At 36.9% G+C, this 19141-nt stretch overlaps 2 protein-coding genes across 5 annotated transcripts in view; one reads left to right on the forward strand and one right to left on the reverse strand.

The window, feature by feature from the left end:
* The window catches only part of Arhgap6 (Rho GTPase activating protein 6), a 439497-nt gene that overhangs the window by 110223 nt on the left and 310133 nt on the right, over positions 1-19141 (reverse strand). The gene's annotated exons all lie outside the window — the stretch shown is intronic.
* On the forward strand, positions 6887-13693 carry Amelx (amelogenin, X-linked). 4 transcript variants are annotated; one of them, XM_013032156.1, is made up of 7 exons: positions 6890-6934; positions 8156-8221; positions 10113-10160; positions 11416-11457; positions 11554-11598; positions 11869-12306; positions 13545-13690. In XM_013032156.1, exons 2-7 carry the CDS (start codon positions 8168-8170, stop codon positions 13548-13550), a joined length of 633 nt encoding a protein of 210 aa, XP_012887610.1. In that variant the 5' UTR covers positions 6890-6934; positions 8156-8167; the 3' UTR covers positions 13551-13690. The 4 variants fall into 4 exon arrangements, with proteins under 4 accessions (XP_012887611.1, XP_012887614.1, XP_012887610.1 ...); XM_013032157.1 differs by lacking the exon at positions 11416-11457 and having other exon boundaries at positions 6887-6934; positions 13545-13693; XM_013032160.1 differs by lacking the exon at positions 11416-11457 and having other exon boundaries at positions 6887-6934; positions 11941-12306; positions 13545-13693.

Raw genomic sequence — 19141 nt, forward strand, 5'->3', positions numbered from 1 at the left:
TTTTTCTTTTTGCTTATGTGGTGCTGAGGAATCGAACCCAGGGCCTCATGCATGCAAGGCAAGAGCTCTACCACTGAGCCACCTTCCCAGCCCCATCTGCCATATTTTTTGAGGTGTGTGTTTCTTCTGACATTTAGAGGGGAGAGGCCAGGAATGTTTCTCAAAATCCCACAGCAAGGAATTATCTACCCCCAAATGCCAGGACTGCTAGATATTCGGAGAGGTCTGTTTTCTAACCACATGACATATTGACGCCATATGAAATATTCTGAACAGGCAAGTAGAAAGAGACAGAAAGTAGACTGGTGGTTGTCTGGGGTGAGGGAGAGGGGAAATAGGGTGTGACTGCTAATGGCTGTGGGATTTCTTTTCAAATAATGAACCTGTTTCAGAATTAGAGTATGATGATACTTGCCAGCTTTGTAAAGTTATTAAACATGTTTAAAGCCTCTCAACTGCACATTCCAAACAGCCAATGTATATGATATAAATTATAAATAAAAATAAAATTATTACAGTACTTTGCATAGGTCTTTCATTAAACAGGATTGATTTTTAAATATTATTATAGAGCATTTTTAGTACTTCTATGTTTCCCCAAAAGAAACTCCATGCCCTTTAGTCACTCACTTATTCAACCCTTTTGTAGCCACTAGGAATAATACATATATTTTTCTTATGGACTTGCTATTCTGAGTACCTCCCATAAGCAGAATAATACATGTTCATCGATGCTTGCTTTCTTTTCCTTAGTGCAGTTTTCAAGGGTCTTCTGTGTCTCAGCATGTATTATTACTTCATTCCTTTGTGTGGCAGAATATTAATTTATAGTATAGATATCAAGCCATGTTTCTAAGGCCTTGGGCATCACAGATACTTGATAAGTATTTTATTTTACTGAGTTAAGAATTCTGTAGATGTACATTATAAATACATTAAAAACAATAGCAAGCAAGGAAAAAAACCATTTAACATCATCTTATACGGTTATAATGTACTATGTGATATTTTTGTTTCTTTGATATGTTCCTCCCCCATGGTATAACCCCTGTTTTCACTGTATTTGATTCCAGTGCTCTGCATCTTGTCTATACATTTTTCTAATTTGGGGAGGAGAACGGAAAAAATACAAAATGCTTAAATAGGGATACAGGTTGACCCATTGTAACAATGAGATGTACAAGACACTGTGTTGAAAATGAATTTTACAACTTTGGTGGGGTGGGAGGTACTAGTAGTTGGGGAGGTGGGGAAGGAAGGGATGGTAGGGGAAAACCAAAGGAGGAGGCAACAATGCTGGATAAGAAATGTACTCATTACCTTACTCATGTACCTGTAACCCCTCTGTACAGTATTTTTACAATAAAAATTTATTAAAAAGAACTGAAAATATATAAAAAAGAATTCTGTAGAGGTAGAGGATGCTATTGCAAACAGACTTCACAGAGAAAGATGATGCTAAGAGCAAAATGAGATTAAGATGATGTATCAAGCAATCTTCAGGTGCCTGTTATCCCAGTGAAGCCAGCCTTGGCAGGCCAGTCCAGGAGACTTTTATTTCCTTGGAACCACCAGAGAACCAGAAGCAGTGATGTGGCTCAAGTGGTAGAGCATCAGCCTTCAGCAAAAATGCTAAGGGATAGTGCTCATACTCTGAGTTCAAGCCCCAGTAGTGGCACAGAAATAATGATCATCTTGTCATCCTAATTTTTAAAATAGAGATTTGGATATAGTGCTTAACTGCTATCACTGAATTTTCTATATTTTAAGGAAGTGTTGAAGAGATTACCAGTTGGAACCACACTTGGGCCTGTGTCCATGTCAGAGGGCCCTTAAGAGAAATAATAGCTGCAATGATCACACAGTGAGAAGTGTTGTGTGACAAGATCATTTGAAAATACTATTCTGATATTTTATATTCATGCTCTTGTAGGCAGTTCCTCAAGAGATGAAAATGAAATATATGAAACTTAAGTGTGAGACAATATAGGATTTGTCTTTCCAGGAACAATAGAAGAAAATCCCATAAATCAAATGTATTACAACTGTTTGTCTGTTGAGCAATTTCCTCCTTTAGAAACTACTCATATTGTCACTGTTAATATTAGAAATAATATTTAAGAGTCAAAACACATACTGAGCCAGGTATGGTGGTATATACCTATAATCCCAACTACTAGAACACAGATTGGGAAATGTGGATTTCTAGTTCAGTGAAGCCTTGTCTCAATCAATAAGGTGGGCATAGTGGCATATACCTCTTGTCCTCACTAAGTAGGAGGCATAAATAGAAGGATCATAGTCCAGGCCAGCCACGGTAAAAAAAAATACAAGAACCTATTTGAAAAACAATAAGCATAACATAAATATAAATGCTAGATAACATTAATAGTGTGTCTCTACTGTGGATTTCTTATGCACAAGAGTCAAATACATTAGCTAAGATCAGGCATTCTGGGCTAAAGGCCTAACCACCATTCTGACTTAGCCTGTCCTCTGAGAAAGATCAAGTTTTCTCTACCTTGGCATATCGCCTTTCTTTAAAAATCTACAGGTCTGTGTATGTGTGTTGAGCCCTAGTAGGAAAGTACAACTTACTTTGGTGTATTTTGTCCAATAAACAGAAATAAAAGTGCTTAACATAGTAATATAAAAACAAACATTACTGTGTTACCTCTGTTAACACAGATGTAACATTTCACTCCCGACAGTTACCAGTTAATTATAACCCAAACAACACACAGTGCATCTGCATATAATTTCTCTTATTGAAAGTTGCACTACCAGATATTTAACAGATGCCTACAGACCTTTCAAATTACAAGCTGTACGAATTCTTCCTGTGAATGCTTATATTATTAAGATATTATCTACTTATGATCTAAAAAGGCCTTCTCACTTTTTAAAATATTCCCCGCAAGAAGGAACATTAACTAAACCCAGAATCTATGACACTATAACTTGATCAATACTCTCATAGCAGAAATGAGAACTATTATGTCCCAAGTTTCTTGTACTTTCCCCCTGCATTGATTGGATTTGTGGATTATTAAAAAGTTATAAAATCTTGGCTACCCAGGATATTTCAGAAATGAATCCTTTAGATAATGTTTTGGTAATTATCTGCCTAAATGGAGAGAAGTAGGAAAGAGAGCAAAGGAAAATTTTTCCTATCCCTTTTAGCTATTAGCTATGAACCCATCCAAATTATGCTAGATTTTCTAATGAGGATAATTTTCTATATTTTCAGAATGATACGGCCAATTTTCCTAATTTTCAGCAATTAGTTATCTAATACAGACTATATAAGACATGAAATCTAATGGTGAGACAAAGGACAAAGGGGAAGCCAATGCAACCATGGTACTCACAAGGCAATATATTGGAAATGATCTGTACAACTTGGGTGGGGGATGGGAAAGGGAGAAAGATGAGGGAGGGAGTAACAAGTTCGACAAGAAATATACTCACTACCTTACTTAGGTAACTGTAACCACTCTGTACATCACCGTGACAATATTTTTTTTAAAGCCACAGCAAGCTGGAAAAAAAGGACATGAAATCTGACTTCTAAGGCTTGTCATGTGGCCAAGATCCAAATGTTTATCAGAACCCATTAGTGATGAAGTGCCAAAATTTCCCCCCAAAGCAGCTAGAGAATGACATTTTCCTTTGAATAAGTATCTATAGAAGAAACATAAAAGTGACTTTGGCTCCACTTACTCAAGAATATTTACTTCTGAAATTGTTCCAGCATATTGGATAAATTCTGAGCAGGCTTTAATGGAAGTCTCAAGAGTTGAGCTCCTACAACTGGTAAGACTTTAGAACTCTTAGTATCTGACATCTTACTTTGCTACTCCAAAAGCTGCTGATATCTAGGAAGCAAGCCAGGGAACATAGCCAAAACCAAAAAAAATATTCTCCCAGAAGTTAAAATCCAATGCTAGAAAACTGAATGTCTTGTGCTTTTCTCACGGGTGAGCCCCTGGGAACAGGCCGCAGTGACTTAGAGCATTCTTCTACTTTAAGTTGATACATCCTTCTAACAAGCTTGGGCCTATGGTTTCTCAGTATTAAAAACAACACATTGGAAGGGGAGAAGTTGCTAGCCTAAGCATCCTGGGAACAGACCAATGTGATGGACTGCAAATCAATACAAAGATAACAGCTACAAAACTTTGGCCTAGGAACACAATTATAATTCAAAAGGGTGTTTATTTACTTATCATTTTGGAGGATAGCTTTTAGAAGCAGTAAGAGATACACATACCATTTGTCCCCCATTGTAATAATATGAATAGTCTGGGATTCATAGGTATCTAACACATGGAATTTTCAAACAGATGCATAAATAATTAAAGACATTTTGGAGCCATTACATTTATCCCAGAGATTTAACCATATGAAAATACTTTGTGCTTAAAATTTTGTTTTTAAGTTGTGATTTAAAAAGAAGAGAAAAATAGTTAACTTCAAAAGTCTTAACAATTATACAGACAATGTTAGAAATGTTATAGCCTCTGTATAACATAAGTACTTGATCTAGTAAATTCAGTTTTCTTTTATAAAGTCAGTTAATACATTAAATAGTTAGTCACAGGAAAAAATCCATGGAAAGGTTAATTTTGGCCCTAAAACATTAACTTTTTTGCCTAACATGTACTATTGTACCTATTATTAGGGTAGAACATGATATTTCAACATAAGAATACAGCATCCATTAAGCTGCAGGCATGGTTCAATGGTTGGTCACCAGCTTAGCAAGTGTGAAGCTCTAAGTTCAAATCTTTGTACCATGGAAAAAATAAAAGAACAGTAAAAATATATTACACACAGATCAAGTGAGGAGAGCTAGCATTTCCTTCTTATTGTCACGCTGTGGCCTTTGTGCTCCCCTCTTCTAGATCTTAATAAAGAATTCAGTTAATATGAACTGTAATAATCACACTATGTTGTGAAACACCGGCATTTGAGCCCCTATTTAAATCTATTTTGGTATGTGTTACCCAGTCTCCACGTATTCCTCCCTTCCACCCTTTTCAGACTCTAGTAATCACTATTGTACATTCAAATGGGATTGTTTTTAAGCATCTACATGTGAGAGAGAATGTGGGACATTTGTTTTTCTGAGTGTAAATTATTTTACTTACCACAAGTCCTTGACTTCCATCCTTTTTGCTACAAATGACAGAATTTCATTCATCCTTATGGCTGAATAATTCTCCATTGTGTACATTTGCCACCTTTTTAATCCATTCATCTGTTAACGGACACTGTTTCTATGCCTAGTTATGGAAGTTGGTCATCTTAGATCTCAGTTCTTAGCATTGTTGGAGCATTTACCATTTGCCAAGTGACAGAAGCGGGGCAGGCAAAAGTTAAGTCCCACGTTCCTCAGAGATTTCGCTTGTTTTGTCTTCACACTGAACCCTTCAGGTAGTTCTACTATTACCTCCACGTATAGGTGGGGAATTGAAGCTCAGACTAGCTAAGTAACTTATGTTCCCTCAACTCTTGTTGAAGCAGGGGTCAGGACCCAAGCGAATAGAAGTTTTACCTCTTCTCAATTCTACATATTACACACTTTCCTGAACAGATTCTCCTTGAATTTTATTCAATGTGGAGAATCCATAGAAAAATTATATACGTATGTCCAAACTTTATAAATGCTGCTTAAATATGAAAGAAATCCAGCTATAACACCAATTGTGTCTGGATATACATTTAGCATTCACTTCAGTGATTTTAATATTTGTGGACAACTTACTTCCTGATACTTCCCATTGCTACTTATAGATTTTCTTTACTACTGATCACATTCTAGATTAAAGGATAAATGTACCTTTTTTTATTGACCTGGAAAGGTAAAATATATCTGAATTTAAGAGCTAAAATAGAGGTCTCTTAGATGGAGAATGAATTTGGTTGATGTTGCTTAAGCAAAAGAAAAGCTGCTAAAATACAACATCAATGCAACCAAAGAGACAGTTAATAGGCTCTGGAAAAGAAAGGGAGAGGAATTTGTGTTTGCCAATATGAGAAAGTGGGACTGGTGTAGGCTAAGAGGCCTAGGTGCTCTGTTGGAATAGGGGAGCTATGGCAACATCATATATTTGTGATGTATTTGTCTGTAAGGATCCATATACACTTTCAGTTGTGCTGTCTGATATGTTCTATGTCCCTTGCCTTGTCTTTCAAATCATCACTATAAGTTTTGTTACTGTAATAACCTTAAAGCCCTGGTTGCCTGGAAGACAGATGGGTTTCAGGATGCTGCTAAGAAAAAAGGCCTTTGTCCTCTCTTTTGGTGGATATCAGAGTGGTAATACAGGAAGAACCATAAGAGAAAGAGAAAATACCTTTAATAGAAGCAGAGAAAGAGCACTGAGGATCACGAACTTACGATCCCATAGAAGCATACTGGGGGAAATTTTTACTTTTTACCAGAAGGTTGAATTCATGTATCCTGATGTCAAAAGACTGGAGATCCCTAGTGGCCATTTTGAGTACCAGAGAAACTCAATTTTTTTGGGGTGGGGGGTGGGGGACAATGTTGTTTGCTCAAACTGTGAAATAGACAATGGCATACTGCTTCTTAAAAATAAATATGAATACATCAGCACATTTAGTCAAGCGATTTGCTGACTTCAAAACAGCCTGATGGATTTTTTTCCAACGAAACCTGTTATTGCCCGTAATGAAAGACTCTATATGCAGTAATCACAACATACACCCTTAAGGTTGATCACAGCATCTAAAAAAATCATGATACAGGGATTTTTAGTTATACTCAACACATTTTTTTCCTCCAGTAACCTGATTGGTTGTTCTAGATGCCATGAACGATATAAATTGGGCTTGCAGTTGGATGCAAACCATCGGATCAAGCATCCCTGAGTATCAGAGAGATTCACTCAGAATACATTCAAAGGTATGTGGATCTGATTCATGGTATCCTTTGTGTTATGCTTGCTTCTTTCTCTGCATTGTATGTTTAAATCTTAGTTACAAGTGTATCTTGCATTTCTAATACTTTAGGTCATGAACATAGTTACTTCTTCAGTTGGCTCATAATTAAATTATGAGTACACAAATGCATTATTTAATTTTGAATGCAGTAAAGTCTTGGTGAAAGTTTACTTCCAAAGCTCAAAAGCTCTTTGGATGAGAAATTTCACAGAAAAATATTTTTTTGCTTGCTTATGAATTAAGATAAAAATAATGCTTTTACAGGCTGTGATCCATTTCTTTGAAAAAAATTAATTACATCAAATGGAACCAAGTACAATATGTTTTTCTCTTATTAATATAGTTATAAAAATAAACAGGGGTAGGAGTCAGAAAACTGACATCATCAGACATGATATCTACTTTCTATATAAATTCAAAATCAGTCCCTTCATATTTTAAGATGGCCTTTCCACTTCATGTCCCAAAGGCCTTATTTCAAAACTTACAGTGCAGTGTCAAACAAAAAGAAGATGCCATGGATTAAAGATGGAATCTTAATCATTCAAAATTCATTAGAGCATATTAGCATTGTCCTCTTCCTTTGGTTCAACTACATCTTTTGCTGCATATCTGGCATTCAAAAGTGTAGAAAGCTGTATAGATAGGACTATCTAGAACTAAATCTTAGTCTCTTCTTGATGGTTTTCATAAATGACATATCTTCTCTCAAACTATTAGTCTGTACTTTTGGCATTAATAATGTTCAGGTGAGTTGTATAAGTAGATTTATGTATCTTCCTGCAATAAGAGTATAAAATATTATGCATTTTGATGATCTTCCCAACTTTTAGAATTAACTATATTATTTTAATCATGAATTATAATTTAGTTTATATGACTCTGCAGCCTGTATAGGCTCAGGGAAATAGTATGCAGGATCATGTAATCATACATTATTCATGGCCCTGTGACTTGTTTAGTTTTCAGCCTAATTTAAAATCATCTTTATCACTATTGTGACTGTATTCTGTGGTATGGGCTAAGAACTAGGAATCGCTTGTCAATGAGGTCATTTCACAAAGAATGAACCCAACTTCTTTACTAGTAGCATGCTAGTGTAGATGATATATATTGCATGGTACATTAACTTTATGCATTTTTAAGAAGTGATAAGAAAACCCAATGTTGACTTACATTTCAGAACCATCCAGAAATGGGGACCTGGATTTTGTTTGCCTGCCTCTTGGGAGCAGCTTTTGCTATGCCCGTGAGTAGAAAAGCTCTTGTCACTAAAATCTATGTCTAATTTCACATGCATGGAAATGAAATCTGCCACATAGTTGGCAAATTTCAGAGTTCAAAACAGTGAAGATCACATATACTCAGATCTCTGTGTTAAAGAAACCCAAGAGCTTAAAAGAAACAAGGCAAACTCTCAAATGTCTCCACCAGAGATTCTCATTCAGTACAGTGGGAGTGGGGCCCAGTACTCTGCACTTGAACAAGTACAAGGGTAACAAAGCGATTCTGCTAAAGCAATTAGCTTATAAATATACTTCCCACCTCTTCTGAAGGGATCTATGAAAGGTTTTCAGAACAAGTGTCTAGGTAGCCTTAGGCAAATCCTACAAAAAAAATTCTCAAACCCAATTTCTCTCAAGTTTCCAAATCTCTTCTTGTCCTTGGAATGCCACTGCTATTTCCCTTCAGGAGGTAAGATTTCTACATTAGGACTTCCCTTCCTGAATCCTTTGGTTCTCAGAGTTCCCAACCATTTGGTGCATCTGCTAAGATTTTAGTGTAGCTGCTTGGAATCCTGCCTTATACCAAATGTTTATCAATGTATTTTACATTCAAATGTATCAAAGACTAGGAAGCCTGACCTACTCTCTAGACACTGGTACATGGAACAGAGAGCTAAGGTCACATGCTGCCAATGCTTTTCAGTGGCATAAAGAGCAGTTGATACAACCAGAAGCCAGTGAGCTTGTGCACCTGCCTCTTCTCTTCCTCTGTCACCCATAAGACCAAGATTCTGTGCTCTGCCTTCCTGAAACCCTGCATTGTGGTAATTCCTAGTCCCAGGAGGGACCCCTGCGTTACAAATTCAGCTATTTTTTCCACTCCTCAATCTAACACCCCTACTCTCAGAGGGCTTGGATCTAGATAGCACAGGAATGGTATTACCTGACTAAAATAATTAACACTCAAGTAAGAATGAGTAAATCCTCATAAAATACAAGCATTTTTAAAGGATAGAATAGAGGGAGATTTTTCTGCTTGCTGCTCTGTCTGCTTCATCTCCTGCATCTCAGAGTCACTCAGAATTCCACAAAGCAGACATAGGTCAATTGTGGAAAACACCGACAGTCCTGGTTGAGATAGTTAGGTTGCTTTTTGTTGTGAATGTTTACATTTTCTTCCACAGACTGTTGACAAGCATAATACAATAGGTTGGTCTTAGATTTCATAAATGAACTTTGATTGTTGAAGGGAGGGATTTAGGATGTTTCCATTTTGCTGTACCCTTCTTGTTGTCATATTTGCCAATATTTCCCATCCAACTATTCCTTTTGTTAGTGTTGATGTGTCATTTATTTATTTACTTTGCATGGTAATAATGAGGAATCCCTTTGATATTGAAGCATACAACCAGCTGATTTACAAGGGATTCTTTGTAAAACAGTTCTTTTCTTGTTGTTATTTTTAGTTGGGTGATAGAAACATACCTCTCTCCCAACCTGGTAGAATTTCACCAAAAAGCAGACTGGGTGGTGGGGGGGGGAGGAATAGGGTAGAAGTCCTTGTCAACATGGGGTACATGGGCTTGTCTGTAGATCACTGGAGAATAAATATATGCCTGTTTCTGTTTCTAGGTCTTCCATTAAGAAACTATAACTCCTGGGCAATTCATTTAGCTTTGGGGCCTCTTTAAAATAAGAAGGCTTCTTCCACAAAGCATTCAAATAAGAAGTAGATCTCAAATATATTCTGCACTATATAGATTTTTTTTTAAAAAACAAGTAGTTTTACTCTCCCTTAATGTGAACAATTGCATATTGACTTAATCTCTTCCTTTCTCTTCCTCTCTTTTTTCTTTCTCCATCTTCTTTTCTCCCTCCCTTTCTCATATTTTCCTTTCCTCTTTTCTATAAAAGCTACCACCTCATCCTGGGCACCCTGGTTATATCAACTTCAGCTATGAGGTAACTTTTCTATTTACTAATTTTGACCATTGTTTGAGTTAAAAATGCCCTGAGCACTTTAAAGAGTAGTTGTGTTGAGTTCTCATTCAAAATGTTTCTCAAATGGTCACATTTGCTCAGTGCCCACCACTAGCTTCCTAATTTAAGCCCTGGCATATGGCCTCAAGGCTGGAACCTTCCTTCCTGGCCACTCTGACTCAGTCTCTACTCCTAAATATGACTACAAATTTATCTACCATGAACTACCATTCAGGGGAGGCTCTATGGTAGGGGGAGAAAGTGAACTTGGCTTGAATAGCCTTGTTATAATCCTAGCCTAGTTAAGATGTTAAGATTCCTTCTAGCTGGAATATTCTTGATTCTAAGATGCTAATACTCTATGTGTGTCCTTCTTCAGCTTTGCTGAAAAATTAGTGACAAATGGTCTATGAGAGACTGCAGAGCGGTGGCAAGCTTGAGTTCTGGAAATCAGGTTTGAGGTATTCCTCAACCCCAGACCAACTTACAGGACCTTGGGAAAACTGTTTTCTCTCTCTGGAGACTTTGTTTTCCTCTGATGGAGAAGGGAAAGAAGTATAATCACATTCAAAAACAAAGTGATATTTGGAGAGTAATAGAGTTAATAGACACAAAAAGTGCGGTGTCATGTTTAACTTGAGCAAGGTTACTCACTTTTTTGTTGCACTAATAAAATGCTGTACTGGTGGGAAGGAGGCCTATACCTGAGCTTAAATAAGTACATACTGTTCAGAGAGGGATGAAATGTATTGTTCTCACAGGTTCAGGTAACAATCTGTGAGCCTCTCTGTGCAGACAAGCCAAAGAAAAATGTTAGTTAAGAAATTGAGGCAAGCTTTTTGTTAAACCTTTAAACAGTTGACCTACTCGCGGATGAAAATATGTGCCTTAAGAAGGAGGGGCAGTGCTCCTGACTTCTTTTCTCCATGGCGACATGAGATTTAAACAAAATACATGAATATTACATCACATGAGTATGTCATAAGTCTTGCTTGTTTGTTTTGCTCTTGCGTTGGAGAGCAGGAACTGTGGAATGGAACATTATTACCATTTTTGTAACTTGAATCCAATTAATGACCTTCTGTAAGTCTTTATGACCTTGTCTATAAATGTGATGATGATGGTACTTGCCTCGGAGCTGGTGGAAAAAAACCAAACATGTGTGTGATGGATGTAACATGGCACCTGACACAGAAGAAGCACCAAACGACTGTTTACCTTCTTCTTTCTTTTGTAGAAGTCACATTCTCAGGCTATCAATACTGACAGGACTGCATTAGTGAGTCTATATTTCATACTGCATTAGTGAGTTTAGTATTTAGTTTATATGAAGCTAAATTAAATCAAACGCATCCTAATGTCTCTTTCTCTTAAGGTGCTTACCCCTTTGAAGTGGTATCAAAGCATGATAAGGCAGCCGGTATGTAGATGTTTTCTTCTTTACCCCCTTAAGATAGTCGGTATGCATTTTATTTCCCTTATTAAATAGTGAAATAGCATATCTACTCCACTGACAGACACTATTGGGGATTTTAGTTTGTAAAAAGATATCTGTGTACACCGTTAGAAATTCCTGCAAAGGAGAAAAATGACTAAAATATTCATATGGTCATAAATGACAAACACTGCTACTTCTCCAGTTGGAAGTCAACTGAGCCAATGGTAAACCTGACTCTCTGTTTCTCACCAGTATCCTTCCTATGGTTACGAACCCATGGGTGGATGGCTGCACCACCAAATCATCCCCGTGCTGTCTCAACAGCATCCCCCAAGTCACACCCTTCAGCCTCATCACCACCTCCCCGCGGTGCCAGCTCAACAGCCCGTGGTCCCCCAGCAGCCAATGATGCCAGTTCCTGGCCACCACTCCATGACTCCAACCCAACACCACCAGCCAAACCTCCCTCCATCCGCCCAGCAGCCCTTCCAGCAGCCCTACCAGCCCCAGCCCGTTCAGCCCCAGGCTCACCAGCCCATCCAGTCCCAGCAGCCTCTGCACCCCATGCAGCCCCTGGCGCCACAGCCACCTCTGCCTCCGATGTTCCCCATGCAGCCCCTGCCCCCCATTCTTCCTGATCTGCCTCTGGAAGCTTGGCCAGCTACAGACAAGACCAAGCGGGAAGAAGTGGTGAGTATACCTCCAAGCCACTAAAAGACAAACCTTGGGAAATGGACCTGTACCATGGGCCCAGCAGTCGTCAATTCTCAGACAACTCATGTAGTTCCTACTGATGCGCTAACCACAGGCCCATGATGCTATTAGTCCAAGCATGTGGTGGAGCTTTGTATTACAAATGCATTTGCTTCCATGGCTTGGTAATTAAGACCACAGATTTTAGGGTGAGTTTAAATGCTATGATTATTGAAGCCCAACCAGAATAGCTTTTACTGAAATACATTAATTTTAAAAGGAACAAGTAGGAAGCACAGGGTTTTTTTTATTTCAAAGGTTTAATTACCTTGAATTGACTATCAGATTTCCCTCTAAGAATCATAACTCTGTAGAGAACAGTTTGTAGCAAAAAGCTGCCACAATTTAGCATTCAATCTATTTCTATGTATCCACATGTAATCTAAATTGATAAATGCCATTATTATTGTAAATGCTACTGAGAAGCAAAGAGAACAAAGCAGAAATGATCTGCGTGGGGAGCCAGTGTATCTGGGATCTGGTCCTGGTTTTGCCAGGAGATTGTACTTTATAAGTGAATTCAAATTTACAGATGTTTTCCCTCTTTAAAAATGGGGAAAGTAACTAAATCAGATTATAATATATGTCTTCATAATTATGAGCACATGTAGGTAGAAGATACAATTTTTGAAAATGGACTGGATCAAATAATCTGGTTTCTATCACTGATTATTCTAGTGTAAAGTATGTTTTTTTCTGTTTATATAGAACATACACTTATTTATATATTTATTAATACTCAGCATCATAAACTTGAAAATGTGCTCATACCTTGCTTGCTAAAGCTGATAAAAAGATGACATTGAGAAAGTAGCTTACTTTTTGAAAATTTAGTGTCCTCCTGTTTAAAATTAGAGTATAAATGGTAAACTATCAGAGCTATTTTATAAAAAACAAAATAAGCTCATGAAGTCAGAGCCTAGCAGGTATGAAATACCTGAGGAAAAGTTTCATTTCTTTTGGTATTATCAGGTAATAGGCTGTATGTGTCCTATAGGTAGGGATGTAATATTTGAGGACAACCAGATAATAAACTTCAGAAATATAGATTTAAACTCGATTGTACATTGTTTTTGACAAAACTGAAGCCAAAAGTGTTTGGTAAAAGGTATAAAGTATTCATTAGAAAATGTTTGTAAATTATTTTAATTGTTCCTTTTGTTATTTTTTTTCAGGATTAAAAAATCGGAAAAAGAGAGCTGAAGTGGATACTTCAGTTGCTTTTAGGAATAACACAAGAACACAATGATTTGTGCCTACAATTGCTTTACTCAGCCATTTCTGTAACTAAAAATAACTATCTTTAGCAGACAATAAAATGTTTTAAAAATCATTCATGTCTTTGTGTTGAATTCAACTTAAAATTTCATGTCACTGTAGAGAACACTTTGTAAACGAACATTCATGAATAAGGTAGGACCTGTTTACTATTACTCATAATTAGGCCTTTTGACAGGTGAATCAGGACTAAGTTTTTATACTACCTCAAAACATTTTTTAAAAAAGAAAGTTCGGACGGGGAATGTGGCTCAGTGGTGGAGTGCTTGCCTAGCATGCATGAAGCCCTGGGTTTGATTCCTCAGCACCACATAAACAGATAAAGCTGGAAGTGGTGCTGTGGCTCAAGTGGTAGAGCACTAGCCTTGAGCAAAAGAAGCTCAGGATAGTGCCCAGGCCCTGAGTTCAAAGCCCAGGACTGGCAGAAAAAAAGGAAAAAGAAAGTTCTTTCATGGGTAATAATAGTAGATGAAGTGAAATACAAATGAGACTCACTCTGAACTAAATAAAGTTAGTTTAGAAGAAAAAATCTTTATATTGGGAAAGATAAACACCTAAAATGTTTATATTGTAAAACAAATCAGGATTTGAAATTCTGGCTCTATACTTCACACTAGATTCATAATCCAAATCCAGCCTTCTGATCTCATTCTACATAAAATATTTTAAAAGAAAACTATGTGATATATGTATATAATGTACTGAATTTAAAATTATTGAAGTAATTATTCTTCCTAAGAAATATTTAATAATGGAGCTTCAAATAGAGAATCATGATAGCTTTATATACAAGTCATTTCTCTCACTTCATAATCTTTAAGATGATAAATTCTACTGCATAGTCTTCAAAACATTAGCAGATGCATAAAATGGACTCAAATCAAGTTTTCTGTCCCACTCATATTTATATTTGAATCCTTTTTTCCTCCTACACCCACACAAAATTGTAAACAGTCTTTGCAGGGTTTATATTACACAGCACCCACAGTAACTTTAATTCCAGTACCTTTGTGATTAAGGCCTCTTAATCATTTTCTGGAATGAATAAACATAACTTTACTGGGAGAGTGTCAATACTTGAGCAAAGAACTTGATTTTAAAGAATTTAGAGTCAATAAGAAATGGTAAGAAAGCTTCTAATCCATTGGCATATGCCACATTTAGTCAGTCGAGGAAATATTTATCAAGCACTCTCTCGGAGAAGGTACTATGTCATGTGCTGGCAAAAACATCCTTAAAGATGTTCTAACTCCCCATGGTTAAGGAATCTAGGATCCATCAAAGGGGTAAAATAAACTCATCAATGCTGATGAGAGAAGGCCAGATGGTATTAATGCCATGACAAAAGTCCAATCCAAATGCTCTGGCAACCATAATTGCCAGCTGTCCACCAGCTTTCCTCGACACTCCTTACTGGCTGGCAGAGCTGGAACAAATCCCAGCATACATAGTCTTCTACGAGCTCAGGAGAGATGAGCTCCATCCACTGCTTCAGGGAGTGAATGTGCATTCCTCCATGCCAACAATGGTGGCAGTGATTATTTGCGATGGACCCTGAATACTGATTGAGCCAAGTATCTTAGGAAAGAAAAAAAACAACTAGAGAAACATTTACCTTCTAATTACAAAAATACAGAGATACATGCTAGGAAATAGTGCTTAACTCTATTTTCATATTGCATTACACTGAGGGAGATTTCATTGTTATATTGCTCAACTATTTGATTGGATTGTTCTTTTGAGGATGTGATGTCTGAAGCTATGGCTGCTGTCTCGTGACCTGGAAGGGATGTGGAAAATGAAAAGTACCCAGGTTCTTGATGGCATCATTCCTAAAAGCAACTGAAGTGACCACTTCAGTTGCCCCTGGATTAACCAACCCGAGAACCAGCTATATATGTTGCTCTTTCTGCAAAGAGCAGGATCTGTGGAACTGAATATAATAATCACTTTTATGACATAAGTCAAATGGATAACTTCTTTAACTCTTTACAACCTTATCTAGAAAGTGGGGGAGATGATTGTTGTTTCAGAGCAGGTGAGAAAACATGTACAATGTGTGTGTGGTAGATGCAACAGGGTACTGGACACATAGCAGCACTGGCTACAGGTTTAGCTGCTTTCTTTTATAGAACTCACAGTCTCAGATTGTCACTACTGACAGAACTGTTTTAATGAGACTGTAATTCATACCACATTAGTGAGTTTGTATGTTAGATGAAATTAAATTAAATCAAATCCATTCTAATGTCTCTTTCTCTTAAGGTGGTTGCCCCTACAAAGTGGTACCAGAACATGCTAAGGCAGCCGGTATGTAGATCTCTTGTTTTTAATTCTCTTAATATATTAGGCATGTAGTTCAACTCCCATACTAAGTCAAGTATTATGTCTACTCTACAGGCAGCTAGTTAAATCTTCTACTGCTGAAGTTCTAATGGAAGTTAACTAGATTCAAAGAACAGGGAGGTTACTGGGAAAGCACAGTGTCTATATGGTAAACCTTTGAAAATTAGGGATTGCAATAACGTTTCATACTAAATAAGTTCTCTTTTAATTTTAATAAGTGCCCGAACTATTGCTATCCTTTATCTCATGTATTTCATTTTTGTGCTATCCTCTAACTATAATGTATGCTTTACAATATGGGGATGAATCATACAGAAGAGATTGGCTTTCATAAATAACAAAACACTCATATTTAACTTATCCACCTATCTCAGTAGCACTGAGGATGGAAAAAGCAAAATTATCTGAATGTAATTTTCATGTATCCATGATAGTAACAGTTATTACATTTTCCAAATCAAAATATAGATAATGTGGAATGATAATGCAATGGACTATTTGAAACCAGAGATGAATAACTGAATTATAATGCACTGACTACCTGCACTGTCTAGGATGGTAGTCCTATCTGGCTTTAACTTTAAATGGATTAAATAAAATAACATTTAAAATTCAGTTTCTTGGTCACAGGCCATTTAAAATGGGAGTGTCTCCCATAATGACAGCATAGATATGGGCAATTTCATCAACTCCACTGACAGCTGATTAGACAATGTTGTTCTATACTGTTCTTTCAGAAAGGAAAGAACAATTTTCATTAATTGAAAGAATTTAAACAAAAGAAAAATACAACAGTGATTTCCTAGGCATTCCAATGATCACAGTCTCGTATGGGAGTTTTCTGAGTTCTACAGAAGTCTCATTCTGTTTCTTAGGTCAAACCACGCACATCAACATTGGTTCTCCTCTGGTTCTCTCTTTAAAAGGAAGATGAATCCTTAATTCCAGTAAATTAATTTCCTTGCTTGTATGAGAACTATTTTAGCATCAAAGGAATTTTCTTTTCTTTTCAGGCCTATAACCAACCATATCCATACTGGAGGTAGAAGGCTACGCCTGCCCTTGACCCCGTGCTTCACATGCCAAGAAGCCAACATTTATGCTGAATAAAAGATAAAAGAGAGAAATTTTGTTTATCTTGAGAGTGATTTATTGCATGTAGGCACCAGAAGATACTTATATTTTTCTCTTATAGTTCAAAATAACAATGTAGTATTGGGGTATGTGCATACACATAAACACAGCCAGACAGACAGACACATACACAGTTTACTACAGTAAAAAAGATTTGTGTACAGATATATGCCATTTGAGTAACTTGAAATTTTATGTAAAATCTCTCTCCAGTCCAACTATTTAGGGAATACATACATCTAGTACTTATTTTTGTCACTAAGGCACTTAACAATTTATCCCCTAAAACTTTTATCTGGAAAAGAAAGATCAAGCTGCTCATTTCATTTCCAAAGAAAACCAATTTAACTCCACCTTTCCTAATTACACAGATATTTTAAATATAGGCTTCTCCCTTAAATTTTCCCCCTTGGTAGTGAACTATAGCAAACAAAATACCAAGTCTGAGCTAAAATATATGATAAAATAGCAGACAAGTGTTCTAATTATAGTAGTAACCCGAGACCCTACTGCATACGGATTAATATAGGAACCACATGGAAAACATGATTTCAACCAAGTTCCTATATCAGAATAGAGGTGGCATATAGTAATGTTCCAGATTGTTTTAATAAAAGATTAATCGGCTGTTTTGCTGTGAAATTCTTGTTAGTAGGAGCTTTTACTTCATGTGAAATGTCTCACTCTTCTAGAAGATAAATAATAACAAAAAAACATTCACTGGCAGTGATGAGAAGATGTTTTTAAAAAGTTGCAAGAAGATGATACAACATGGCGGACTAGAGACAGGGCAGTCTCAGAGCTCTGCTCAATCAGAAAGAGAAAGCTCTAACCAGGGAAAAGCAAGCAGTTAGTACCTAGTGCCAAGGAAGAAACATTAAACTTACAACTCAGAAAGAGAAGAAAAATCAACCAAAGAAAAGGTTGCGAGGAGAATACAAGGGTAGTTTTTTGAGTACCAAAACATTTACACGAATAAATCACATCTATGTCTTTTATGAAAAAAAAACCAAATTCATAAGGTCCCTTTATAAATACATTATCCTACTATCAACAACAACCACAACAAGAACAACAGCAAAATCTCCACTGTAGAGCCCGGTACTTATTATCTTCTCACTAATTAAAAATTTTCCCACAGTAGGCCCCCTAATTTCAAAATATCCAAATCATGCTTTCTCCTCCCAATCATTTCCCATGCTTTATGTGTGGTTGTGGGATGGGAAGGGAGACAGACCCCAGGGACCAGTTAATTGTCCATTCAATTGCAGTGTTAGCTTCTAATGTTACAGGAGTGGGCAGAGAATGGAGCAGGCTTTATAACTAGACTGTCTGGTCCATAATTGTAACCATGGCCTGCCTGCTGTGGACACTTAAACAAATCTCTTAGCCCCTCTGTAACTCAAGTTTCTTCATCTAGAAAAATATACTGATGTCTTGCTCTGAGTCTTTCCAGGTTAATGATCCTCAAACTTAATTATTTTGTGGGAAAGGGGTAGACAAATGAAGAGGAGAAGAGGAGGAGAATGCAGTCAAGAATTCAATGTATATTTCACAAAATTAAGAATTGTGGGAGAAAAGGTGGGCAGGGGATGGATGGGGGAGAACGCTAGAGAGGTGACATTGATTGAGATGCACTGAATTCATAATCTGCCTTGTTAAATATCAACTCCTTTGTACAACTACTTAAATATAATTAAAATATTTTTTTAAAAAAGGAAAAAAATATTCTTCTAACTTTATTGGTTCCCACAGGGAACATAGTTGGAAGGAATGATGTAGAACTTTGGAGGTATCATGGAAGTTTTCTGTGCCAAAGGCTCCCATATCAAACATCTCTCTCATTTATCAATGTGTGATCTTTGACATATACTCCCTAAATGTGTCTCTTACTATTTGTGATCATGTATGACCCCTGTCTTTTCCTTCCCTCCCCGGATGCTGCTCTTCACCTCAATGCCTCACCCTGAGGGTAACAAGAATGTGAATCTACCAAGTATGCATCCTGAGCTAC

This window comes from Dipodomys ordii, unplaced genomic scaffold (genome assembly GCF_000151885.1).
Source record: "Dipodomys ordii isolate 6190 unplaced genomic scaffold, Dord_2.0 Scaffold150, whole genome shotgun sequence".
NCBI lineage: Eukaryota > Metazoa > Chordata > Mammalia > Rodentia > Heteromyidae > Dipodomys > Dipodomys ordii.